The following is a 25,997-nucleotide window of genomic DNA, read 5'->3' as shown; positions in this document are numbered from 1 at the left end:
GTCCCCCCTGCACCCCAGTACAGATCTTCTGACTCTTACTGTCAGCTCTGTCAAGACATTAGGATGAGGCACTTTTGTATAATACAAAAAAGGAAGAGAGAATGCAGAAGAAATGAAAATAAGATAGAGAAATTGTATATCAAACCATACTTTTAAATCGGGAAGATGTAGAATTCACTACTGGACTTTTCTGGGTTTTAGGTCTGTTTGTGTCAAGGAGCTTTATTATCCATCTGCTTTCCTTTTGAATGCCAGTCCCTTTCGAAGCCAAACTAAACAGAAATGGAACAAAAACTTTTGTGGAAAATCCTCCTCACGGATGGAGGCGTTGATTTACAAACAACAAAAAGAGTTGTGTGACAATAAGATGACACCTGCAGGAGAAAAAAGCTAACACAGTAATTTGCTATTCATTTTCATACTTCATAGTGAAACCTCCAGACATAAAATGTAGAAACAGAAGTTCACTATAAAGGAATATCAGTTTCTTATTCCCAAAAGTGTTTTAAAGTTGCTTTAACATCTGTACTTGATTGCAGGAAATACACAGTGAAAAGTAGAAGCATCTATATTATATCTGCATTATCTCAAAAATAATTTTATTTTATATTATATTCCCTAGTAATGGCATGTTTGTAAGTGTATTTAAAACTCTTATTCACTTATTTACTGAAAAAAATCAGGTAAGAGCAGTTTCGTTTGAAAAAATGTACTGCTTTACCCTTAGATTGTATTATCACCTATGACTAAATTTAAACATGCACATCAGAATATAATCAAACGAAATGATGCCTCTAAAAAGTACCAAACAAAACCAAAAATAAAAACAAGAAATAGAAAATTATAAGTTATGGCAGAGATCTTTTCTCTTAAAATACCAGTAAGTCCCTGAAGGAGAAGGATGAATACAGGAGCCTTTATCATTTCAGAATTCATGAAGAGATTTATAGGAATCATTGGGGAGCAGGGAGGGGGAAGCATTTGGGTCCCATTAGACAAAAAAGAGGAAAAGTACTTGCTGACTGGCTGCCTAGCCAGAGGAAACGTGACCATTGTTTTATGGTCCCACTTTTTATATCTGAAGTACTGTACCAGTCAGAGTTCCAGCAGGAAACATGGCACTTTCCAACTAGATTATTTCTACAGGGTTTAAGAAAGGGACTTTCAACAAAGCTGGGAGAAAAGTGGAGAGAAATTACAAGGGATAGTGCAGCACCCTGGTGCCTGTAATAATAGAGCTGTTACCACCCCAGGTACAAAGAACCCAGAATAAAGCACATTTACAGTCATATAGCGAAGGCCCTTCTGAGGGGACCTACAGGTCAGGCCCTGGTGGAATACAGACCCTAACTTCTCTTTCCTTTCATTCTCTGGCCTCATGCTGTGGATCCCAGTGTCCACACATCACAGGAAGCTGGAGGATGCGGGGGTGGGGGGGGGAATGGGGGCTTTGATATGCCTATTTTCTACAGATCAGCCTCCTGCTAGGGAGAAATCAGGTGGAGAAGGGTGGGGAATGCATTTGGAGGGGCAAATGGAAGGAAGTTGACCCATTTGCTTGCTATTTAGGATGCTACTCTTATGGAACCTACAGGTCAGTGGAAAGATTTGGGCAAAAACAACTACAACAAAGTTAAATATGAACACCAATGAGAAAAGCATACATGGCAATTACAGGTCTCTGATCCAACATTTTTAATGACGGATTTCCCTCCCATCTCATGGGGCAGTCTGTGGCCCCCTCTCTTTTGAACCACACCAAGTATTTCTGGGACCAGCTGAGGAGTTTAGTAGAATTCTATGTGTTTGTGTGTTTTTTTTAAAGCTACTGTGTGCCAGACATTTTGTTAAAAGTGGTCTGGACAAAAGGGGCCTGTTCACCTGTATGCATCAAAGCCCAGTCAAATGAAAACAGGAGTTTGCAGCAAAGTGATGGTTTATTCGTTGATGAAATGGCTCCAAGCCTGGAGTCACTGGTGAGCTAAAGCATAAAGACCTGGCTCCCTGATGGCTTCCAGGGGATGAGTTACATAGAGGGGAGAAACCATTCATCATGGTGGCTAAAGGAGTTGTGGTCCTGGGCTGTACTGGTCGGTTGGGGTCAGGGCAGGGAGTAGTGGATCATTGTATCAGGTCCTGACATTAACCATGGCGTCGTTCTGTCTGATTTCTTAAGGCTGTGGTCTATAGGGTCTTCCACTTTCAGGGGCCTGGGGCTGAAACGCAACCGAAGTCAAGATGTTATCTTTAGCTGGACCAAAACTGTCTCTATGGGCAACTGATCTGAGGCTTTGTTCTGAAGACAGTTTAATGCCAACCAGAATCTGATGTCCTAAGGGCTTAATGATTAAGGAAAGGAATGGACAGGCAGAAAGGACAACAGGTCGTGTTAAAGAAATAAAGTTTCTGTGTGGTTATAAAAGTTGATAATATAAAGTGGGTAAAATGAATACTCAATTCCAGCCCTCAAGGGCCTGATAGGATGAGAGGGAGAAAGGACATCTTTAAACAATGTCTGGAGGACCTGTGCATGGATACTAGAGCAGACGGGCGGGGGTGGGGTGGGGGGAACGTTTGACGGGGACCCATCTCTCCTCTGAACTGCTCTATGTGTATTAAATCATTCTTCATCTGACTGACCCAGTGGGGTTCATTCTGTTATCATTCCAGTATTATTCCCATTTTACATGGGAGAAAACTGAAGCACAGAAAGTTTAAATAACATGGCCAAGGACACACAGTTAGCAAGAAATAAAGGTGGGATTTCAGCTAGGTAGTGTTGCTCTAGCTCCTCTCCCATTCTAACCATTCCAGAGCCCTCCTACCCACTTTTCAACCCTGAAAGTTAAGAAAGAAAAAGAGGAAGAATGATGGGAAGAAGTATTTTTAGTGATAATAGCTGTCATTTAATGAGGAACTTATGTGTTCTCCTCATTGTGTTAACCACTTTTACTTTTTTCAGACCTTCTAGTGCTAAATAATAAATTAATGTTTATTTAATCTTATCAAACCACCTATACTATAAAGAAGTTAAAAGATGCCATAATGATTCAAGTCTCGCACCAAGTCTCTATGAATACTTTGCAGTGGGTACATTACACCCATCAGATGTGATCATATAATGAGATTCATCACTGCTGAAAATAGAATAATAAAGTCATAACACCAATATAAACACTTTTATTTTCTTACATATTTTTATTCTATTATCTAGTATTTTAGTCATCATGGCTCATATTAAAATATTTTTATTTTAAACTAATTTATGGTTATAAAAATCCTAGTTAACTTAAACTCTCTCCTTTACACAATAACACCCTAGTAGCTAAAATCAAAGTAGCCTGGCTATTTCTATTTTGTTTGTTCATTTATTTTGCTTTTAGGTTCCACATATAAGTAAAATCATATGGTATTTCTCTGACTCATTTCACTTAGCATAATATCCTCTAGGTCCATCCATGCTGTTGCAAATGGTAAGATTTCATGCTTTTTAATGGCCAAGTAATATTCCATTGTATATATGTACCACAGCTTTTTTATCCACTTGTCCGTTGATGGCACTTGGGTCGTTCCCATATCTTGGCTATTGTCAGTAATGCTGCAGTGAACGTAGGGGTGCATATATTCTTTTGAATTAATGTTTTGGGTTTCTTCAGATGTATATCTAGAAATGTGATCGTGGAGGGGAGGATGTGCTAGGTGAAAAAGGTGAAGGGATTAAGTACAAATTGGGAGTTTTGAAATAGTCATGGGGATGTAGAAGGTGTACCGGTTACTAATGCAGGTTTTTTTTCAATAGACGGAGTTACACATATGTTGATATATATGCGATTTGATATGTATGCTATTTTGTTGTATTGGCAACAAGATTCAAAACTTCATATGTCAAATTTGCTGAAGGTGTTAACATTATAGATATTTTTACGCTTAAAAATGTCTAATTTCATGCCAAAAAAAAAAAGAGCATTTGCAGGAAGTTTTAATTCATTACTTTATTTTAAAGAAAAGTGTTGCTGAAAGTTAGCATATACTTCGGGAAGCTTATGGTGAACATGCTCCATCTCAAGATGCTTGTGAACGCGATTTAAACGCTTTAAAAGTGATGATTTTGATGTGAAAGACAAAGAACGTACAGGTCAACCGTAAAAGTTTGAAGACCAACAATTACAAGCATTATTGGATGTAGATGGGTGTCAAACTCAAAAACAACTTGCAGAAAGATTAAACGATGCTCAGCAATTTCTAATTATTTACAAGCAATGGGAAAGATTTTAAAGGAAGGAAAATGGGTGCCACATCAACTGAACAAAAGACAAATGGAAAACCAAAAAGTCATCAGTAAAATGTTACTTCAACAGCACAAAAGGAAGTCTTATTTGCATCGAATTGTGACTGGTGATGAAAAGTGGATTTATTTTGAGAATCCCAAATGCACAAAATCATGGGTTGATCCAGGTCAACCATCAACATCGACTGCAAGGCCAAATCGCTTTGGAAAGAAGACAATGCTCTGTGTTTGGTGGGATCAGGATGGTGTGGTGTATTATGAGCTTCTAAAACCAGGTGAAATCATTAATACTGATCGCTACCGACAACAAATAATCAATTTGAACCACGCTTTGATGGTAAAATGACCAGAATGTGCCAGAAGACACGGCAAAGTAATTTTGCTTCATGATAATGCACCATCACACACTTCAAAACCAGTTAAAGACACGTTAAAAGATCTTGCCTGGGAAGTATTAACCCACCCGCTGTATTCACCAGACCTTGCTCCTTCAGATTACCACTTGTTCCGATCGATGGCACACGCACTTTCTGAGCAGCACTTCAAAACGTACAAAGAAGTGGAAAATTTGGTCTCTGAATGTTTTGCCTCAAAACAGGAAAAGTTCTATTGGGACGGTATCCACAAATTACCTGAAAGATGGGGGAAATGTGTAGCTAGCTATGGACATTACTTTGAATAAAGTACTTTTGATGTTTCTCTTGAAATTATTGTGTTTTCTTTGATTACAAAATCCGCATTATTAACTGGTACACGTAGTAAGTACAGCATAGGAAATATAATCAGTAATATTATAATGACTGTGTATGGTGCCAGGTGGGTACTTAAATATCGGGGGAGCACTTTGTAAAGTATATGATTGTCTACTATGCTGTACACCTGAAACTAATACAACATACTACTGAGTATAAACTGCAACTGAAAAGGAACTTTTTTTAATAGGGAAAAGGAATCTGATGCAAAGCATGTATTTGCATAAATGTAAATCCATCTTTAAAAATAGTTGCTTTCATCCTAGCCGGTTTTGCTCAGTAGATAGAGCATTGGCCTGCAGACTGAAGGGTCCCGGGTTCAATTCCGGTCAAGAGCACATGCCTGGGTTGCGGGCTTGATCCCCAGTGTGGGGTGTGCAGGAGACAGCTGATCAATGATTCTCTCTCATTAATGATGTTTCATCTCTCCCTCATACTTCCTCTCTGAAATCAATAAAAATATATTTTAAAAAATAAAATAAAACAAAAATAGGTGTTTTCTACCAAAGCGGACAAACAACTGAAAATTCTGACAGCTTGTACATTGCTGGAGAGTTGGCTCTGACGTCACTGTCATTGTCCTTCGTGATGGGTGCCACCTTGTCAGTGGCATGTGATTGGGCTGCTATGACACATCATTTCAACCATACACACATAAAATACACCAAAAAACAAACAAACACCAAAAAGTAGTCTGGCTCAGCATAGCTTTGTAAACCTTTATGATTACCTAGGGAGAAGTAGAAAGATCTGGCTTTTCCATACAAAACACTGTCTTCAGGGTTTCTCTTCAGGACACCAAGAAAATGTTGCTTCTCTCTGGCAATATGTAGAGCAGCTATGCACACATCGTTAGTGTGCAGTAATATAAGTTAATAGTCTCACAACTTAAAATCACCAGCATATTTCTTGTAGAAGCCACAGTTCTTTCAATAGAAGGCTGTTAAAGACACACACAAGGAAACCAAAACATACCCTATGACCTTAAGCATAAGGTGTGTAATCAACTCTCAGATTGAAAAATATCTATATGGCTTGTAAACTGTGATTACATTATAGCCCTATTTCTGAGGTAGGAAAAAAAAATTGCAGAATAACACTGTGTTTTCTCCCCTGAACCTGCTTTATTCCCTGGCCCTGAAGGGATGTAGGTGCATGCTATGACTTTGTCTACTCGGATACTGTTTCTTGCCCAGTGAATGCAGTTTGTGGCTGTAGTAATAGTAAACTCTCACCCTGTGAAGCAGTAAGTGAGACCCATTGACCTTCCAGTCATTCTGAATCCTTATGAGGTTCATGTCCTTGGAGTTGTAGAAATATTCAGGGGCAGTTCCATGTGAATGCACAGAGGCACCATTTACTGGATTTGTATTTGTATTACGCTGAACCTGTTTGCATAATATGTCTCTACTAGAGGATCCGTGCACCGGTGGGGCCCCTCTGCCTGGCCTGCAGGGATCAGGCCGAAACTGGCAGTTCAACATCCCCCGAGGGGTCCCCTAGTGCGAGAGGGCATTCTGTAAAGTTGCTGTCACTTGGAAGCTCCTGTGTTGAGCATCTGCCCCCTGGTGGTCAGTGCGTGTCATAGCTACTGGTCGTCCAGTCGACCAGTCACTTAGGCCTTTATATATATGGACTAGAGGCCCGGTGCATGAAATTCATGCACGGGGGGGGGGGGTCCCTCGGCCCAGCCTGCACCCTCTCCAATCTGGGACTCCTTGAGGGATGTCCGACAGCCTGTTTAGGCCTGATTCCACCAGGATCCGGCCTAAACGGGTGGTCAGACATCCCTCTCACAATCCAGGGCTGCTGGCTCCCAACAGCTCACTTGTCTGCCTGCCTGATTGCCCCGAACTGCTTCTGCCTGCCAGCCTGATCACCCCCTAACCACTCCCCTGCCAGCCTGATAGACACCTAACTGCTCCGCTGCTGGCCCAATTGCCCCTAACTGCTCTCCCCTGCAGGCTTGGTCGCCCCCAAGAGCCCTCCCCTGCTGACCCGGTAACCCCTAACTGCCCTTCCTTGCAGGCCTGATCGCTCCCAACTGCCCTCCCCTGCAGGCCTGATCTCGCCCCCAACTGCCCTCCCCTGCAGGCCTGGTCCCTCCCAACTGCCCTCCCCTGCTGGCCTGATCGCCCCCAACTGCCCTCCCCTGCAGGCCTGGGTCCCCCAAAACTGCCCTCCCCTGCAGGCCTGGTCCCTGCCAACTGCCCTCCCCTGCAGGCCTGATCACCCCTAACTTCCCTCCCCTGCTGGCCTGGTCCCCCCCAATTGCCCTCCCTGCAGGCTTGGTCCCTCCCAATTTCCCTCCTCTGCCAGCCTAGTCACCCCTAACTGCCTTCCCCTGCTGGCCTGATTGCTCACAACTGCCCTCTCCTGCTGGCCATCTTGTGGCGGCCATCTTGTGCCCACATGGGGGCAGCCATCTTTGACCACAGGGGAGCAGCCATCTTGTGTCTTGGAGTGATGGTCAATTTGCATATTACTCTTTTCTTAGATAGGATTTTAGGTTTTGAGGCATTATCTTCTCCTTCCCTGAGTTCTGCTTATATAGCATTTGCTGAATATTGTGGGTATAGTTATACCATGAGTAATTACTTAACCTCTCAATGCTCTCACTTTCATAATTCTAAAAGTTGTATCAACGTTCCTCCTTTTAGGGTTGTAAGAAATAAATTAATTAACAAATGTCAATAATGTCATTATAATAGGTACCATTTAATTAACACCCAGGAATTTGCATGATTACTAAGTTATTTACATAATGTTACAGATTATGATGACGCCACTATTATTATCCCTGTTTTACTGATGAGGAAACTGAAGCTCAGAGAGGTTGGGTAACTTGCCCAAGGTCACGCAGCTACTGTGTGGGGAAGGCAGAACTTTCATCCTCTTCTGCCTGACTCTGAAGCTCCAAGCCACTGGCTGTGCTGCAGTCATTGCAGAATCATTTACTGAACTTGCCTCAGATGCAGTCTTCTGTGATCAATGAAAAGCCTTCCCCCACCAAAATGTACAAATTAGAATGCATATCAGGAATATTTTCATATGCAGCAATCTGTTTTATCCAAGTCTGGAGGCATCTTAGGCTCAATACATATGGCTTTAGGAGAAATTCTCTATGAAGACCAAGCCCATCTTTTTTGACAGCCAAAATAATTTCTAAAAGATAGCACTTATGTTCTCTGTAATGTGTGCGCTTTAACTTGTGTGCTTATATATGCCATTAAGAGTTCTTAGTGACACTGGACGATTTTAGTTCTATCTTATGGTAACTGTAGGTGAGGTTCACATCTCTCTCTGGCCAACACCAGTGAGACCAGTGCTCAGGACACTTGGATATCCCTTGTGGCTGACTGTCCCCCAGAACAAGGCTGCACATTTGTGTCTTTGTAGCTACTCTCCTCGTGTCCCTTCAGTGCCTGGAGGTGGTGGGGGTTATAGACAGAAATGCTGGGAGCCTGTTTGCCTTCGGGGATGACACTCAATAATCCATTCATCAGGGAAGTGCCTCTCTCCACCAACTCCACAGTTAGACATTTACTTCCATGTCTAAAGAGAGTGTGATTGATTGTTCTTTTAATCTGGTAACTGCATATGACCTTGGATACCACATAATTTAACACTCCTTGCTTCACACAACACCCCCCCCCCCACACACACACACACAGACACTGATTTTACCAGTGAGTACCAGAAGCCTAGTCAAGCTACCGTAAGTATTGGCAGAACTCAAATTTAGTCCATGTGTCTCCCTTTCCAGCCAACTTTACAGCTAATGTAACTTTGAAGGAAATAGACTATTTTGTGGGTGTGTTTTTTTTTAATGATCGCTGATACATGTTCTCTGTAATTCAATAACATTTGGTTATTTTTCCAAAGCTCTGGAATTCTTAGGGGGAAAAAAATTAGGGTTTACCAAAACAAATTTGTAAATAATTATCCTAAAAGTTTACTCCTGTATGGTGAAGTAGGATTTCATTGGCTGATCTCTAAGACCTTCTGATAATGCACAATATAATAATATATTTATAGTAGTACAGATAAGAAAATAAGGCCATACTGATTTACAATGTTTATAAGTACCCAAGAATCAAATGAAAAGGATAATTAGGCATTGTTTTTACAAATTCATTTTTATTATACTGACACTGTTGACATGAAAGGTGCTGTTTTCTAACATTTAATTTTCTTTGAGAATGCATATATGTTTTGATTTCATTTGAACTGGATAATAGTTACCAAATTATCTTTAGTTAACTTATTTTTACTTTATTTGGGATTCTAATATATATCCAGGTATTTTATCTTCACATTATTCTCTTGAAAGTTTTATGTAGAAATTTACAGTAAGCTGCTTTTTCTCATAAAAAAATTTTATATGCAGAAAATTCTGTCCTCTTTAACACTCAGAATATAGGGTATTCTGTTTAAAAGTGTCAACTATTTGTGCCATCCAAGTGATAGAATTTGGGAGGGGTAAAAGAGGGGTTGGGGGAGATAAGTGGGGATGGAAAGAGACTTGACTTGGGATGGTGAACACACAATACAATATACAGATGATGTATTGTAGAATTGTACACCTGAAACCTATATAACTTTAGTAACCAATATCAACCCAATAAGTTAAATGAAAATATAAATTAAAGAGATTGCTTTAGCATCAAACCTATGCTAAAAAGAATGTCACTCTGATTTTTTGAAGACTCCTCATATACGTACCTATGGGGATCTTGAAGCATCTTGGTGTTAGAATCATAGCGTCAGCTGACCTTCAGCTTGTGTGTGGCGGCGAATCGTTTAAAGGTATCGCCAGTAGAAATCTACAGAGGACAATGTTCCTGTATTTAGTTGGCTGAACAAAAAAGATATAGCATCACAGAGTATCACTTCATGCACAACTGTTATTTCCAAATAAAATTTTTATTGCCATCTGTAAAAAAACTTTAACTCTCTAATATGATTGGATACATTAATCATTTTTATGTACTGTTGTGTTGTATCTAGCATCAGCCTTAACGACTCTTCGGTCCTCAGCACTTTTGTTAACAGTAACAGCAGTGATCATGAAATCCCCAAGATATCCTAGTGTGGAAGTATCCAAATTACACTCGGGCTCATTGGAAAAGCGCATTTAACAGCAACTCTTTCTTGACATATTCCATGACTTTGAACTGGCCCCTCCATCCTGGGATGGGAAAGTACCTTCAGAAGAAACTAACTTAGATATTAGTCAAATCAAAGTATGCACGTGCAAAGACAATTGCATGGGGTCGAGAGGGTCAAGGATTAGAGTCTGTGTTTGGGACTGTAGAAGGAACGTGGACTCTGGAGTGTGTAGCGCAGGATTAAGTCATGAATTGACCAGTGAAATTTGTGTGCACTTCAGCGAGTTACTTAGCAACTTTGAGCTTCCTCATGTGTGAAATAGAGATCATGATGCTGTGCACGTGGTTACTGTGAGGTTTAGTGGAACAGTGTCACGGTACCTGGAGCATTACTGAGGAGGTCCGTGTGAATGTTAACTTGCGAATGAATCTCGACTGCTTGCGTTCTCACCAAGCTTAACTTAGTTTCATGACACTGAAAGAAAAGAAAAATCAGTATAAAGAAGAGAGGGTATTTTCTGATGTGAATTGTTTTATGTGGATCCTGTATGTCCACAGGAGTAAAGCCAGTGCAAGAAAATTAATTTCACACATTAGCCTTCTGCAAATGCCTCCTCCTGTTCCCGGATCACTTTAGCCAGTATCACTTAACCCCGAGGTGAAAATGAATATAGCAAGAGGGAGAAACCGTTGTTAAATTTATTACAATAGCCAAGCTATCAAATTAAACATGTTATTTATAGTGTTCCTCATTGTCAACCTAATTTATGTATTAATGTTTCAAGATAGCATGTGCAGAGGTTTAATCAGCCACTCATTATTACTGTGGAGGTTTAGTGGTTATATTCTGGCATGGAAGTCAGACATCACAATCTCTTCTGCCTCCTCGGGCACAGCCCATATGCACAGGCAGCAGGGTTTGCGGAAAAATAGCAATTGCTGTGAGCTGCCCGTTTTCATTTATTACTCAGTGCTAAACAATAGAACTAAATTAGTGTTTGGTTTTCACGGGATTAGCTGAAGCCTGCTGTTAGGAACATAAAGAAACAGGCCTGGACACATGGGATGAATCATATTTGTTAGCAATTGAAATACAACTGAACTCTTAAAAAAAAAAGGAGATAAATAATATTGTGCTGAATTATTAGTAATTGGTTGTTTTCTATTGTCTTTTTGTTCATTCCACATATACTTTACATCGGTATGTTAGCTTTGCCTTATTTTCCTTTTAATTCCTGAGGTGTGCAGTGGCTTTTTGTAATGAAGGTTGAATGAGCAAGCCCCTTTTCATTTTCACATCGGTATCTTTTCTGAGGATGTCGTTTCTGCTTCTCTTCCAGCCATCTTCTAACTCCTTTTTCATAGTTACAGGTAAGCTAATGGAGGAGGAAACTCCTTGGTAAGTCAGATAAACATATCATTTCAGAAATAAATTCAGCCAGCGTTTATTAAGCGCTTACGTTGTACCAATTACTGGGCTAGACATGCAGGGTACCAAGGTGAATAAAACATGTAGAAGTCACAGTACAGGGGATTGACACATAGCCAATGCCTGGTAATCATTCATTTATTATGTTCAGAAAATACCTCCTGAGCCTCTCCTATGTGTCAGGCAATGGGGATACAGCCCTGAACAAGATAAGATGGTTCCTGCCCCCGGGAGCTTCAGCCGAGTTGAAGGCCATCATTAGTAATTATAACTGTGCCGAGGATCACAAATCCCAATGCAGTGTTACAGGAGTGTATAGTGGGAGGCTAGAACTTAGGCCTCAGGGGAGGATGTAGGTAGTCAGAGAAGGCCTCCTGGAAGAAGTTGCCTTTAAGCTGATAGCTAAAGGGCAGGCGGGAGTGAGCTAGGGTGAAGTGGTGGGTATGCAGGAGTTAGACTGCAGGCATGTGGAAACAGCACGAGAAAATGCCTGGCATGTTGGAACATTGGAAACATAGAGGGCAAGGAGGAAAGTGACAAAAAAAGTGAGGGCTGGAGGAAGAGATGGGGTCAGCCCAGTAGGTTCTTATCATGAGAAGGTAAGAGTATTTGATGTGAAGAGCCACCATCATTTCCACTCTTCACACCCCAGATAAATTACTGATTTATTAGATTAGCTGTATGAGTGTAATCTAGAACTGGCTGTGCTACTGTTTCAGAAAGAAACAAGTCTAAGAGCAGGATTTAAAGGGTCCTTCAGTGAAGGAATGATAGGAGAATATTGGGGTTTAATCAGACTTGTTAAAATATGCAGCTTTGTCCCATCTGAGGCCCTGAGAGCAAACCTAAAAGCAGTCACCGGGCTTCTTTGAAGCAAGCCAGTCAGAGAAAGGTAAATATCACATGACCTCACTCATTTGTGGAATATAATGAACAACATAAACTGATGAACAAAAACAGATCCAGAGACAGAGAAGCATCGATCAGACTGTCAAACCTCAGAGGGAAGGTAGGGGAGGGTGGGGGTAAGGGGGAGAGATCAACCAAAGGACTTGTATGCATGCATATAAGCCTAACCAATGGACACAGCCAACAGGGGGGTAAGGGCATGAGTCGGGGGGGATGGGGTGCATTGGGGGGAGGTAATGGGGGGATGAGGACACATATGTAATACCTTAATCAATAGAGAAATTAAAAAAAAAAAAAGACCATATCCAAAAAAAAAACACCAAGAAAAAACACAAAGGCTTGAATTTAGCCTTCTCCCTCTGAGGCCCCAAGCAGCCCAGGGCATGCTGCAGGGATAACTAGACTTATTAGCAGTTAGTAGTTAGTTCAGTTTATAAGTAACTAAATGTGGCCAGATTCTTACCTTCCTATCACTTTGGCTTTCTTGCATTATTTAGTAACTTGTAATAAAATTAAGTTGCTGTAACAAAAATAATCTAAGGATTGCTGTGAGACAAAAAAAAAAAAAAAAAAACACCCTGCAACATTATGTTTATCCCAAATAAAATTATATAGGGGAAAAAAATCTCCAGTGATTCAGCTGCTGTATTGAATTGCATGCTATTGCTGATAAAATCTCCATTACCTTTTTGTAAATTTAATTTTAATTACATCAGTCTAGTGGGCTCCATGCAGATATTTACTTTTAGTATAATGGATTTTTAAGGTAAAATGTTCCATGAAAGCATTGGGCATTGAATATTTCATTTGAAAGCAAATGCTGAAAGTATTTTTGTAACATTTCAGTATTGATACTTTGGAAAAAAGAAACGTGAAAACATCCTTTAATGGATTAAAAGGAAACATATACAACGTTTAGCTCTGAGTAGTATTTAGAAGTTCACACTAATAATAATAATATATTATTCATAAATGCATTAGTGTGAGAGGATAACTTTACTAAAACTTTCTGTTTCGCTGTTGTCTTCTGTGTAAACTGTATTAATGTTCTTCTTACGGTGTGATGTCACTACGATAATTATCCCCATTAGTGATGAGACCAGATAAACACAACCATAAATCTCCAACGATCAAGGTATTTAAACTCTTCTCAAAACATTAAAATTAAGACACCATCTATTATATGCCTCTGGTGTAGGTAGCACCTCAGATGCTTGGCTGGCATTATGTCACTTCTTGAAAACAGGGGAAATGTTCTCTGAATGTGAGCTGACTCGGTAGACACTGAAGCAGCTCAAACTGAACATCTGTTTGACTAGGTTATTCATCTGAACAGAATCACACAGTGTTCGTTTGTTTTTAATGTCACTAAATATCAGATCTAACAATCCCTGGATATTTCAAAATACATTTGTAACATACTTTAGTACATTTGATGACTTCTCCCGTTAGCCCCAGCGATGAGGTTCATCCCCTTAGAAGATCGAGGTAGAGAACTGGGGCCAGCGAGTCTTACCTGGCTCACCTCCTACCCCAAACTCCCATCTGAGCAGGTATCAAGACACTGAGGTATCCTGGCATACATGGAGATCCAAACTGAATTCTGCTCATGTTCAAGTCATTGCTTCCCTGAAATCTTTCCCCAACTTGGGACTCAAAATTAGCCTTGTGTCTAGAATGTGCTGCATTCAGTTCAATGTGGGATCATTTTCTGTGTTCAATAGGGACCTTAGTTTTAACTCTGTCTAAAATACAAGTTCCTTTGTGTTGGGGGCCGTGCCGTGTTTCCTTTGATTTCCTGACACCCCGCAGAGTGTCTGGACGAGTGGAGGACTGGCTCATTGATGAAATACTCCACAGCGCAGCCAGCCAGGTGCAGGTGGCCCCTGTCAGTTGAAGAGACAGTGGCACTGCGCCTGGTCTGAAAGATCTTTTTCTTTTCGTTAACTGAAATGTGGGCTGAATTGCTTTTGTTCTGTATGTTCCTCTGTATGGATTCTGGTCTTTCCCATTTGATTATGAGAGAGAATTGCTGTTACAACCCCAATTCCCAGCTCACGGAGGAACCTCAAAAGACTTGTTATAATATAACCCCATAGGTTGTACTACATCAAACTGTACCACTCGAGGTGCCTCAGACACATCATGCACTTTTTAAGCCTTTCTCATTTTGCTCATGCTGCTACGGCTTCTACAAGGTATTTCTTCCTTTCTATCTGACAAAATCGTGGCTATATTTCAAGTCCTAAGCTAATTGTCATCGCCTGTGTTCAACTCTCCCCGACCATTAGACAAAAGCAGGAATCCCTCTCTGTGTGCTTCAGTAGAATCCTTCGTATCCCTCTATTCTAGAACTATTGGGGATGCCATTCTTAGCTGACTGCTGTTTGGCCCCAATATATTTGAGTGCTTGAGGGCTAAGCTACATGCGCCTTGTGTGTCTTTTATTTTGAAAGAACCACTAGCAGTCAGTAAATTTTAATGTGGCAACAAGCCCTTGTTGAGAACTGTATGTGTGTGAAATCATACTACTGGAGTGTGAAATTCAGATTATATATTAGTTGAATGAGTAGATCTGAGATGCCATGTATAGTTCCTTCTAAGTTTTTTAAAATAGACTTCAACATGAAAGGAAGAGAATAATTAGAGATGAATTATGCTAATTTGAAGAACTTTTTTCTTCTGAAAATAGCAAAGTATGCTGGGATTTTTATAGCGAATGTGTTGGATCTATACATCAGTTTAGAGAATCTCAAACCTGTAATTGGTGAGGATTTCCAATTAGCAATCTTGAGTCTTCCAGTCCATGAGGACGAAATGTCTCTCCCTTTTGATCTTATTTCTCTCCATAAAGTTTTATAGTGTGTAATTTATGTCTTGCACTTCTTTTGTTAATTTTTTTTCAGTGTTTTATTATTTTAATGCTATTGTAAATGTAATTGTTTTTTATCTCATTTTTGGGTTGTTTTATTATGAAATACTGATTTTGTACAGTATATTCAATGACCTTGCTGAACTTGTGTGGGAACCATACCAGAGTAGGCTGGATGCTCGAGGCCAATTGGAATATTGAGGCCTTGTGTTTAGTACGCCAGATGTCCAAGGCCACTCCTAGCATGGAAATCTTAATCAGGGTGTCCCAAGGACTGTACGCAGGTGGAGGGCCACAGTAATCTCGCGGTACACTGCACAAGCGTGCCCGTCCATGACCTAACACAGTGAGGTCACTATTTTGGGAAGAAGCCTGTTTTGTCTGAGTAGTATTAAAGTACGTTACTGAGGCTACTGAAGTTAGAGAACTCAGATGGGCTACTATGAGAGGCAGTGGGTCTAGAGGCAGCGGGCAGCTGCTCAGATGTGGCTATGGGGACAGGGGCTACTGCTTTGTGTAAAGATGATGTTACCTAGCTGGTGTGCGGGTACCTACCGTATGGGACTTTGCTTTGAAGGACTGTTTTGTCTAGTGGCTCCTTGTTTGCAATGGCTACATGGCCACTGGCTCCTACAATAAAGACTCTCTTATATATCCACAACTACTCATATTGTCTGTTCCTTCTGGGTTTCAACAACTTGTTTATTAGTTCTTGTTGTTTTTTTTCCCTATGGATTCCTCAAGATTTTCTGAATATAAGATCTTGTCATCAGCGAATAAAAATTGTTTTCTTTTTCCCTTTCCAATGAATAGAAGTGGCAAGAAAGTGTTCCTGATCATAGGTAGAAAACCTTCATCTTAGACCATGAAGTATGGTGCTAACTGTAGGGTTTGTCTAGATGCCCTTTATCAGAGTGAGGAAGTTCCTTTCTGTTCCTTGTGGCTGAGTTTCTGTCTTGGTTGGGTTTAGATTTTACCAAATGTTTTTTTCTGGACCATGGAATGATCACCTGGTGATGGCCTCTTATTAATGTGGCATATTACATTAATTTTTTTCGTATGTTAAACTAACCTCTCGTTCTTATAATAAATCCCACTTGGTCTTGGTGTGTATGTGGCTGGACTCAGTTTGGAAGTATTTTATTAAGGATTTTTGCATCTGTGTTCACGAAGGGACAAATGCAAAGTTTAGTCAGTGTTTAAATCTGCCCCAGCTTTTACTTTCCACTAGGCCTTCTCGTGTTTTCACTACCCATGTACACAGAGGCTCAAAGCCAGCCAGGAATATGTGGATAGTTTTTTAGTCTTCTCCTATATTTGTGGGTAGCCTTCCCATCAGCCAGGAATTTGCTTGTGGGTAGCCTTCCCATCAGCCAGGAATTTGCGGAGAACTTATCAAGGCCCTTGATGGCTGTTTATTTCCTTGATGTCCTTATTAAATATGAATGAAGCCACAGACTGGCTGAGTCACTAGACTTCCCATTTGTCTCCTCTGAGACCATGACCACTACGAATAACAGCGATGGGCATGGAGATTTCCCACGCTCAGCTCCAAATCGGGCAAGTCCTCTCTGGCAATGAAGTCATTGATGTTCACAGCTTGACCTTTTCTAAGATGAGAGTGGGTAATGTGGTTAATGAGGAATGGGAGAAGCCCAGGCAAGAATACCATAGACTCAACTGTTCTTACCCAAAATTCAGTTGTTTTTCATGAATAATCACTTTCTGATTATCTGGTTTATGCCTTTGGTCTTTGGTCAGTTTACATTGCATTTAAATGCTGATTTTGACAATTTTGTTCAGTTTTATTATTGCTTATTGGGAAGAGGATCTGCTAAGCTCCGTCATATATTTTTTATAGCACCACCCTAGATTCACACATGACTATTAATGTTAAAATAATCAACTATTCTTTGAAAATGACAGTGGATTTTGATTTATGTTAGCTTGATGGAGACAAATTAATTCTTTGGTTGGACTTAATTAATGTTTTCATTAGAATAGCATCTGTTTGCTCAATCCTTTATTGAGTTCTATCGATGTTCTGGAGTCTGCTCTAATTTCTGTAAAGATGTGTATGAGAAAGTCCCTGTCTTCCATGAATTCACAGGTCTAATGGTGGAAACAAAAGAAAAATAAATAATTATAATACAGTACATACAGTACATGATGATATGTAGAGGTGAGCAGAGTGCTGTGGGGTGACCTAGAGACGGCATATCTGTCTCTGACTAGTAAGAATTCACAAAGTGTGCTGCCTTTGATTGGGACTCAGAACAATGGGAGTTTAAGCAGAGAGAATGCAATAGATAGGGAGTTCTGAACATGGAAAGTAGTATGTGTCGACACATAGATAGTTCAGGCTTAACTTGTATCTGAAAAATACTCTGGAGGGACTTGGTGAAGAGCAGAAGATGGAACTTAGCTAGAACACACATTTACACCTGCTGAACATCTATCCTCTGGGCCACCAGATGCCGACATACATCTTCAATGAGTAAATTAGTTCACGTTTTGTCGTGATGAAGAGGGACAGATAATTAAATGAAAAAGGAGTCTTTTTTAAGTTCTCTGGGTTCAGAAGTGGTAAGGGCAAAAATAGAGAGTGGCCAAATTCAAAAGATGTTTATGATTAAATTGACAGGATTTGGTGATATTGAAATAAGGAAGGGTGATTGTGGGTGGTTGGGCACAGAGGACTTAGAGGGAGAAGAGACAGACAGCCTCTGGGAAGCTGCCAAAAAAGAAATCAACCCAGACAACAACAACAAAAGCCAGGTACATGTCCAGATGCGTGACTGGCTAAGGGTTCCAGGTAAAGAGGGAGAACCCAGCAAGAGCAAATGTATAGAACCCTGGAGACCAGGCTGCAGCAGCAGCTGTAAGCAGAGGGTGTGTGGTGGATCCTAAATACATTTTCTGAGCTGCCACAAAGGAAAAAACGTAGTCTGTTGTCCATGGCCTTCACTTTGCATAAGGGAGGGGCAGTAAGAGGTTCCAAACCAACAAGATCATTTGGGCACCCTTATTTTTAATACAGATTTGGAATTAATCCAGACCCTTCTTGAAGTAGGATGATAATATTGATTAACATTTCTCCCCCAACGAATGCTCTTCCTATGGGTAGCGCAGACACTGCACAGAGGCCTTCATTAACTCTGAAATCACTGAGGAATTATTGAGAAAGCAACTTCTTGAGAACCTAATCGTGCTGCCAAAGTGTTAATGTGCCTTTTCTCGAAGCATGAAGGAGCTAGGCCGATACAAATGGGTGCACTGACTCTGTATAAAGAGTAAATGATGACATATCTTGTCTCTGATCCATACTTTTTAAAGAGGTTCCTTTTTGTCTGTGACATTTTGTGACTTAATTTTTCCTGTTCGTGACATTCTAGTGTTTTTCAATTGCCAACATCCGGATTTGCTATCAGTATGAATCAGGCTTTTTTTATGTAATGAAGCCAGCTTATCTGTCAACCATCATAATCAATCCATTCTATCTTAAGTACTGTTCCATTTCCAGAGCCAATCATTATCTAATAAAAATATAAGGGACAATCTGAGTCATTTTTGTAACATTATTAGTAACAGAATGCCTCTCAAATACGTGAATAGGTTCCCTTCACATTCTTAGAGAGGTTCACCGTAACTTGGTATAAAACGTGTTCCTATTCGTCCAGAAACACGGAAAAGAAACCAATATTACAATTTATTTACTTACCTCATGAAACCAACTTCCTAAATCCCGTGGCTTTATTCCCCAGCATTTCACTTAGTCTTGATTCTATATTTATCCAGAATCAAGGGGACCTTTCTCCTTCTGGAGGTAACTACAGGGAAGCATCGCCTGTCAGCTCATTTTTGTCACTGGTGCCTGTGTGGGCTTTCTCATTCACTCCTTCCTTGATTGAGAAGGACTTTAATCACTGGGGATGCAGCAGTGAATGAGACAAAAGAAGGTCCTGACTCCCTTTGCGCTCACATTGCAGTGGGGGAGACAGATAGGAAGCAAATAAATACCAACAGTCGTGATGAGTAATGTGCAAAGAATTTAAAGAGGGTGATGTGAGAGAGAGTGGTGCTGTAGAGAAGGGCTCTCTGAGGAGGTGGCATTCAATTGGACACTTGAATGACAGGCGATGCCATTATGTGGTCACAGGACTAAGAACTAAGTGTTCCGGGAGGAAGTCGCAGCTAGAGCAAAGGCCACGAGTGACAGAATCTGGAACCAAAGCTACGCCAGTCTGGAGTGACATGAACTGGGAAAGGGCTGAGAGATGAGCTCAGGGAGAGGGAGAACAGTCAACGTAGGGAGTGTGGATTTCATTTCAAGTTCCATGAAGGGCTGCTGGCGGGACATAAACAAGATAGTGATGTGATCTGATTATATTTTTAAAAGATCAGTCTGGTTGCTCTCTGGATAATGGCCTGAAGGAGCAAGTATGGAAATAGGGAGAGAGAGTCCGGATGAGAGAAGAGTTTGGCTTGCACCAGAGGTGCAGAGAAGTAGACTCATTCTGGATTTGCTTAGAGATAGATGGAGAAAGACAACTTATTGATGAGTTGGCTGTTGATGGGTATATTATAAAAAGGGATGCACCCATTAAGGGTAATTCAGTGGTGGGTTTTATTTGTTTCATCAGGACTTCAGCATCCCTTAACCATTCTATGAAGTTACCACATTTATCGTTTTCAAAGACTGATTCTTTGCACAGTTGCATATTTTCCATGGTTAGAGCAAACTGTGACATGACTGTTTAGATTCCAATCCATTTTCTCTTAGTGGTCAGGTGACCTCAGGTAAGTATCTTAACTACTCTATTTTTCTGTTTCCTCTTATAAAAAATAAGGAAGAACAATTTTACCTATACCATAGGGTTGTTGTCAGAAGTGACTAAGAAAATGCACATAGAAATACTTAGCACACAACTAGACTCTAAGCACTCAGTAAATGTCAGTAACTATACACTGTATTTCTGTCTTACCTCCTGATTATTGCACATTCATGTCTCAGTATCTAGTGGTAAGATTACTATAAAAAAATTTAAGAAGCAAATAATTTCTGTTCCTTATTTCATCTTCTTGCATGTATTATTTTGATACTTTTTAAAAAATATATCTTAACAATAGTCCTTGCTTAATATATTTTCAACTTCCACATCTGATTGTGTTTATTTTTATAGTGATTTTTTGTTGTTGTTATTTTGGGTTTAAACATCTGTAGCCTTTTAGAGACAATGTTTGAGTACTGTCAGCTTTCATCACTTAAAATGGGGTGAGGAAGGATGGGCGTTTGATTCCAAGATTATATAAATTATGTAAAATCATAAAAGCTTTTCCTAACCGGTTTGGCTCAGTGGATAGAGCGTCGGCCTGCGGACCGAAAGGTCCCAGGTTCGATTATGGTCAAGGGCATGTACCTTGGTTGTGGGCACATCCCCAGTGGGAGGTGTGCAGGAGGCACTGATCAATGTTTCTCTCTCATTGATGTTTCTGACTCTCTATCCCTCTTCCTTCCTCTCTGTAAAAAAATCAATAAAATATATTTAAAAAATAATAATAAAATAAAATCATAAAAGCTTAAGGCCCTGTCTTGGTAGCTTAGTTAGTGTGTCATCTTGATATGCCAAGGTTATGGGTTCAATCCCCAGTCAAGGCACCTACAAGAAGCTGCCAATGAATACATAAATCAGTGAAACAACAAATTAATGTTTATTTCTCTTTCTCCTACCCTGTCTCTCTACCTTTCCTTTCTTTCTTTCTAAAATCAATAACATTTTTTTAAAACTTTAATATACTGCCTCCACCAGTGCCATCACAGCATGTGGGCACTGCTCAAATGTCCAGTCCTCAGTTGGGGCCGCCTGCTTTCCTTTGGACTTAGGCCCATGTGGGAGCTGCTGTTGGAAAGACCCCCTTCACTTGGATCAGAGGGTAACCTACAAGACTTTGTATTGAATCTTTCGTTTCGATGTAAACACTGGTTCCCGACACCCTGTCAGGCTGCAGCTGCATTGCAGACGCTGGAGACTGGTTACTTACATCACAAAACACGCTTCAGAACAGCAGGAAAGTCGAGCAGGTCAACACAGCATCTGGCCGAATTTGCATGGACAGATCTGCTTGAGAATAATAAGGAAATTCTTTTAAATTGGTTCCTCAGCTATAAAGGTGGTAGGCAAATGTTTCCTTGTTATGGCTGGGATTGAGGTAAATTGAGAAAATGGTACTTTTCAAGAGATAACACATTAACCTCATTTTTCAAAGCTCTGTGTCAGCTTGCACTGAAGGTTGTTGGGCGAGGAGCTGCCTCTCTGTTGTAAGAATCTTCGTGTCATCTTTGCGGCAGGCATCATCCAGCACTGGCCGTGGAATCCCTTTCTGTGCCAAATATTCACCATGAAGGGCATCCACAGCATGTGATGCTTCTGGTTTCCGGTTCTCTGTTCCTTCTTTCATTTTTGATGACATGGAAAATAAAAAATATTTTATTTCCAAGCTGTGACATAATGTGGCACCTGTAAAACAATCCCCTCTCTGATGTAATACAAGTCCCTAAATCCAAGGTGGGAGACGTTACTCGGTTTAACGCTGGTTGATCGACTGTACAGTTTGTGGAATCTGCTAGTTTGGGGTGTTGGCTCCCACAATTTGCCTTTCCTAATTACAGTGCTGATTACATGGATACTGTCGTAAATTTTGTAAAAGTCATAGTATGTCTAAATACAATAGAAAATGGTGATAGAGTCTAGATTTTCTGGAAGTCAGAAACTAGATTAATCCGTTGTTATACTTATTGGGGCTAAAACACCTGATAGCCCTGTTATTTTTCCTTCTACCTTGTCCAAAGACAGTGGGGTATGGCTATTTAAGAGCCCCATGTGAGGGTCTACTTGGGCATAAAGAATCATCTGTGGCCCTCGCTGGTGTGGAGCGTCATCCCATGCACTGAAAGGTCATTGGTTCCATTCCCATACGGAAGGCAGCCAGTTGATGTTTCACTCTCACATCGATGTTTCTCCCTCCCCCTTTCTCAGTCCCTCTCACCCATGTCCTTGGGTGAGGAATTAAAAAAAATAAAATAAAAAAGATCAACTGTGAATTCTCAGCTCTGCAGCACACACAGAAGTGAGCAGTGGGGCTCCCATCTGTCCGATGAGCTTCTTGTGGGTGCCTGCTCCCCCTGCTCGGTGAAGAGCAGGTCCCCCCACTGCCCCAGTAAAATACCCCATTATTTCACAATGCAGCACCCCAGCTTGATCATACTATTGTTAATGTTTATTTGTAAGCTTTCTTTTTCCCAGAAATATATATGTGTGGACATAATTCACTTTCTATGTGTGTGTTTTTTTTCTACTACAGACACGGGAGCAGAAAGACAGGCACTAAGAGAAAATGTGTATCCTAAATTGAGAGAATTCTGCAGAGAAAATTATGGATTAGAATTTCAGGTAACTCTGATGTTATTTTCATTCTTAATTATGTCAGCTAAATAACTCCTGTTTGTATTTGTTTCTTGTCACAATGTGGGTGCTATAAAAGACGAATTTTAAGCCCTGAAAAATGTCATTCCTATAAGTGTGGATAAAAAGAAACACTGGAAAATCGAGATAAATTTTTAGCCATTTCCATGTTCTGTACTTTTATGCTGTTTCTTGGACCCTGCCTGTGATCGCCTTGTCTTTTTCTTCTAACCACGTTTATGTGCTTTTTTGACAATTTCCACTGTTATGAAAAAGGTGAAGGTTGTTGAGCACCTGCCTTTAAGCTCTGGTCTCTAAAAATGTTTGGCATCTGAAAAATTGGGACCAACTTTCTCACAGGTATTTCTTTTCAGCAGTCTAGCCAGTCCCTGCCTTCTGTCTTGCCTTCAGCATTTCAGGAATTTGCCATTTACAAAAAAAAAAAAAAAAGTAACTGCTAAAGTTTATGAAAACACTGGCAAGAGACAGTAACTGCGCATATCATTGCTAACGTTATGAAAACCCTGGCATCTGAGGACATCACTGATGTGGCTGCCTAATAGAAAAGCACTTGAAAACTTGGATCTCTCTTGGACATCCAAAAATTGAAAAAATAAATGACTCCTGTAACAGATAACATTTAGGCAGACTGTTTTGCAACCTCATTTACAATGGAAATCTTCATTCTCCTGTGCTAGGTCTTAACTATGTATTTACATTTTTAAGTGAGGAATATGTACTAGAGATTTGCGGGGCATCCTTGTTAGTGGAAGAAAATTTCACCCTTCATTGGTTTCCTCCTGGATATATATATATTTATCTTGTTAGACCTCATGATGCCTTCTGTTATGTTGCATAAAGTAATAGTCTCCGTTTACTTCAATCTCAATACATACGAGTAATTAGTCAGCCAGGGACACTGACAATGACAGTTCAGGGCACTGACTAACTGGTACATATTGAGTAGTTACCATTTGCTTGATAACTTGTGAACCTAAATTAAATTTCTTGTTGTGAGTTTAGCATTACTTTCTTTGAGGAATCTGGTTCTGCTGATAACAGGATCTCAACTATAACAAAAATGTCCATCTGTCAAGATTCCCAAAGACTCAGACAACCGTGGGGACTCAGTTACTATCGAGGAAGAAATGTGTGCAAGTATATTAATCCCATCAAGGAGGGAGTTTGGGTTTGTGTCATTTTTGTCAGTAGAGGGAGGAAGTCTTTGAGCTACAGAACACCTTCCATAAAACATGGTATTGATTAGGACTAGTTGAGGAGAAAAATAGAGGAATACATTTTCTAAATCACAGGCAGGCACCAGAGAAGACAGAGAATGCCAAAGGAAAAACTGTAGCAAGCAAGATTTGTGGAGTAAATGGATGGCAAGGATCATTCAAGGCAGGTGCAATGAATCAGTTGATGAGATGCTGGACAGCAGTGCAAACAGCGGTGGGCAGAGCAGACGCGGAACTGAGCCCCAACTGTCTACATTGAGTGGCTTAACCTGCCAGTCCTTCAGTTCAGTGTCTAAAATGGGGATGGTGACAGCTTGCGGGTCTCAGGTTGTGTTTAGATTAAAATATGCAAGGTTGCATTGGCTTTCTAGCTTCTAAGCTTAATAGGAGCTCAAATAATATAATAACTGAACCTCCTAAGAATATACATCTTGGTATGGTCTTTTCTGGTAGATTGTTTATTGATCTCCATGAAGATATGTTTTCTAGAGAGATGGTTCTCTTTTCAACTGCAACAAAATATGGTGCCAGAAGCTTCATGGAAAAAAAAACAACCCACAACAATTTACCCACACCGTAGTCTAGAATCCATCCTTGGCTGTGCAGTGAACCCAGGAGAAATGAATTTCCTCGAGTTACTCAACCATCCCAATCTATTTCATGCTCCTTGCCACCTACAATGTTTTTCAATTTGGTTCTTCCCCTGTATCACCTCCCAAGTCCTATTTACTCCTAATACTCTTCCTATCTGATCTTAAGTTATGCCCTCTCCTCTTGCCCGCTGCCCTGCATGCAGCTACATGTCCTCCTTCTGGCTCCTTGAACACTTCAAGCCCATTCCCACTTAAGGATTTTGCCCTTGATGTTCACTCTCTATAGGAATGGCTCATCTGATCATCTTCCTATTGTCCTTCATGTCTCCACTGAAATGTCACCGCCCTAATGACCCTGTCTAAAGTAACCACTTAGGCATTCTTTTCCGTCATCCTGTTTTAGTTCTTTGCGTTGCATGTGCCAATGTTGGGTGTTTTTCTTGTTTACTCATGCATTGGCTTACTTGTTGTTTTTCTCCCTCTAGAGCGCAGGTCCTCAAACTTTTTAAACAGGGGGCCAGTTCACTGTCCCTCAGACCGTTGGAGGGCCGGACTATAGTTTTAAAAAAACTATGAACAAATTCCTATGCACACTGCACATATCTTATTTTGAAGTAAAAAAACAAAACGGCAAAAACATCCGCATGTGGCCTGCGGGCCGTAGTTTGAGGACGCCTGCTCTAGAGTGTAAGTTCCACAAGAACAGGGACTTGTCTGCCTTTGTGACAGCCATATCCCTGGTCCTAGAATAGTTCGTATCACAGAGGGAAAACTCCATAAGAATGTGTTGAATGAACGAATGAATGCCTGTATGAGCATGTGAATGAAGGAAGTCTCAGCCCAATATTACTTGCTTATGGGAGACTTCTCCGGTCTCCCGTCCCTCCCAGAATATGCCTTATACCTTTCTCTTTGCTCCCCTAAAATCCTATGCATAACTCCCAACCATTCATCCAGTTCATTCAAGACATATTTGTTGGCCACATGGCAGTCAACATTGCAAGTGTTGGAAATACAATATTGTTAGGAGAGACAAACAACAAATAAATTCCAGTGCTAACAGATGCTTTTTCCCCCCAGTAAATGTTTCTAATAAAGTAAAGCAATTACGATAAAGGGGGTAAGGAATGCCAGAGAAGGACTCAGTAGTAACACTACCTTTGAGCATAGATCTGCAGAAAGTGATGGAGCAAGTCATGGAGACATTAGGGAGGAAGGTGCTGGGTGTAGGCAATGGCCTGAGGGGTGAGCATGTTTAGAATATTCTAGGAACAGTAAAGAAGCCAAGCAAAGTGGAGTAAGAGAAGTTACTGTAGGAAGTGGCATCAAAGTCAGATCATAT

General features: G+C 40.6%; 1 protein-coding gene across 1 annotated transcript in view; it reads left to right on the top strand.

Annotated features, from left to right (window-relative positions):
* The window catches only part of NWD2 (NACHT and WD repeat domain containing 2), a gene marked incomplete at its 5' end in the record, with an annotated part of 134,806 nt that overhangs the window by 26,834 nt on the left and 81,975 nt on the right, over positions 1 to 25,997 (top strand). The window contains one exon of the mRNA XM_079776677.1: positions 22,724 to 22,812. Within this exon, the coding sequence (XP_079632803.1) occupies positions 22,724 to 22,812 (89 nt within the window). The remainder of the gene's footprint in view (positions 1 to 22,723; positions 22,813 to 25,997) is intronic.

Source organism: Cnephaeus nilssonii, assembly GCF_951640355.1.
Source record: "Cnephaeus nilssonii genome assembly, chromosome: 1".
Lineage (NCBI taxonomy): Eukaryota > Metazoa > Chordata > Mammalia > Chiroptera > Vespertilionidae > Cnephaeus > Cnephaeus nilssonii.
The sequence above is the reverse complement of the archived record's forward strand: the minus strand, read 5'-3'. Positions and strand labels throughout refer to the sequence as shown.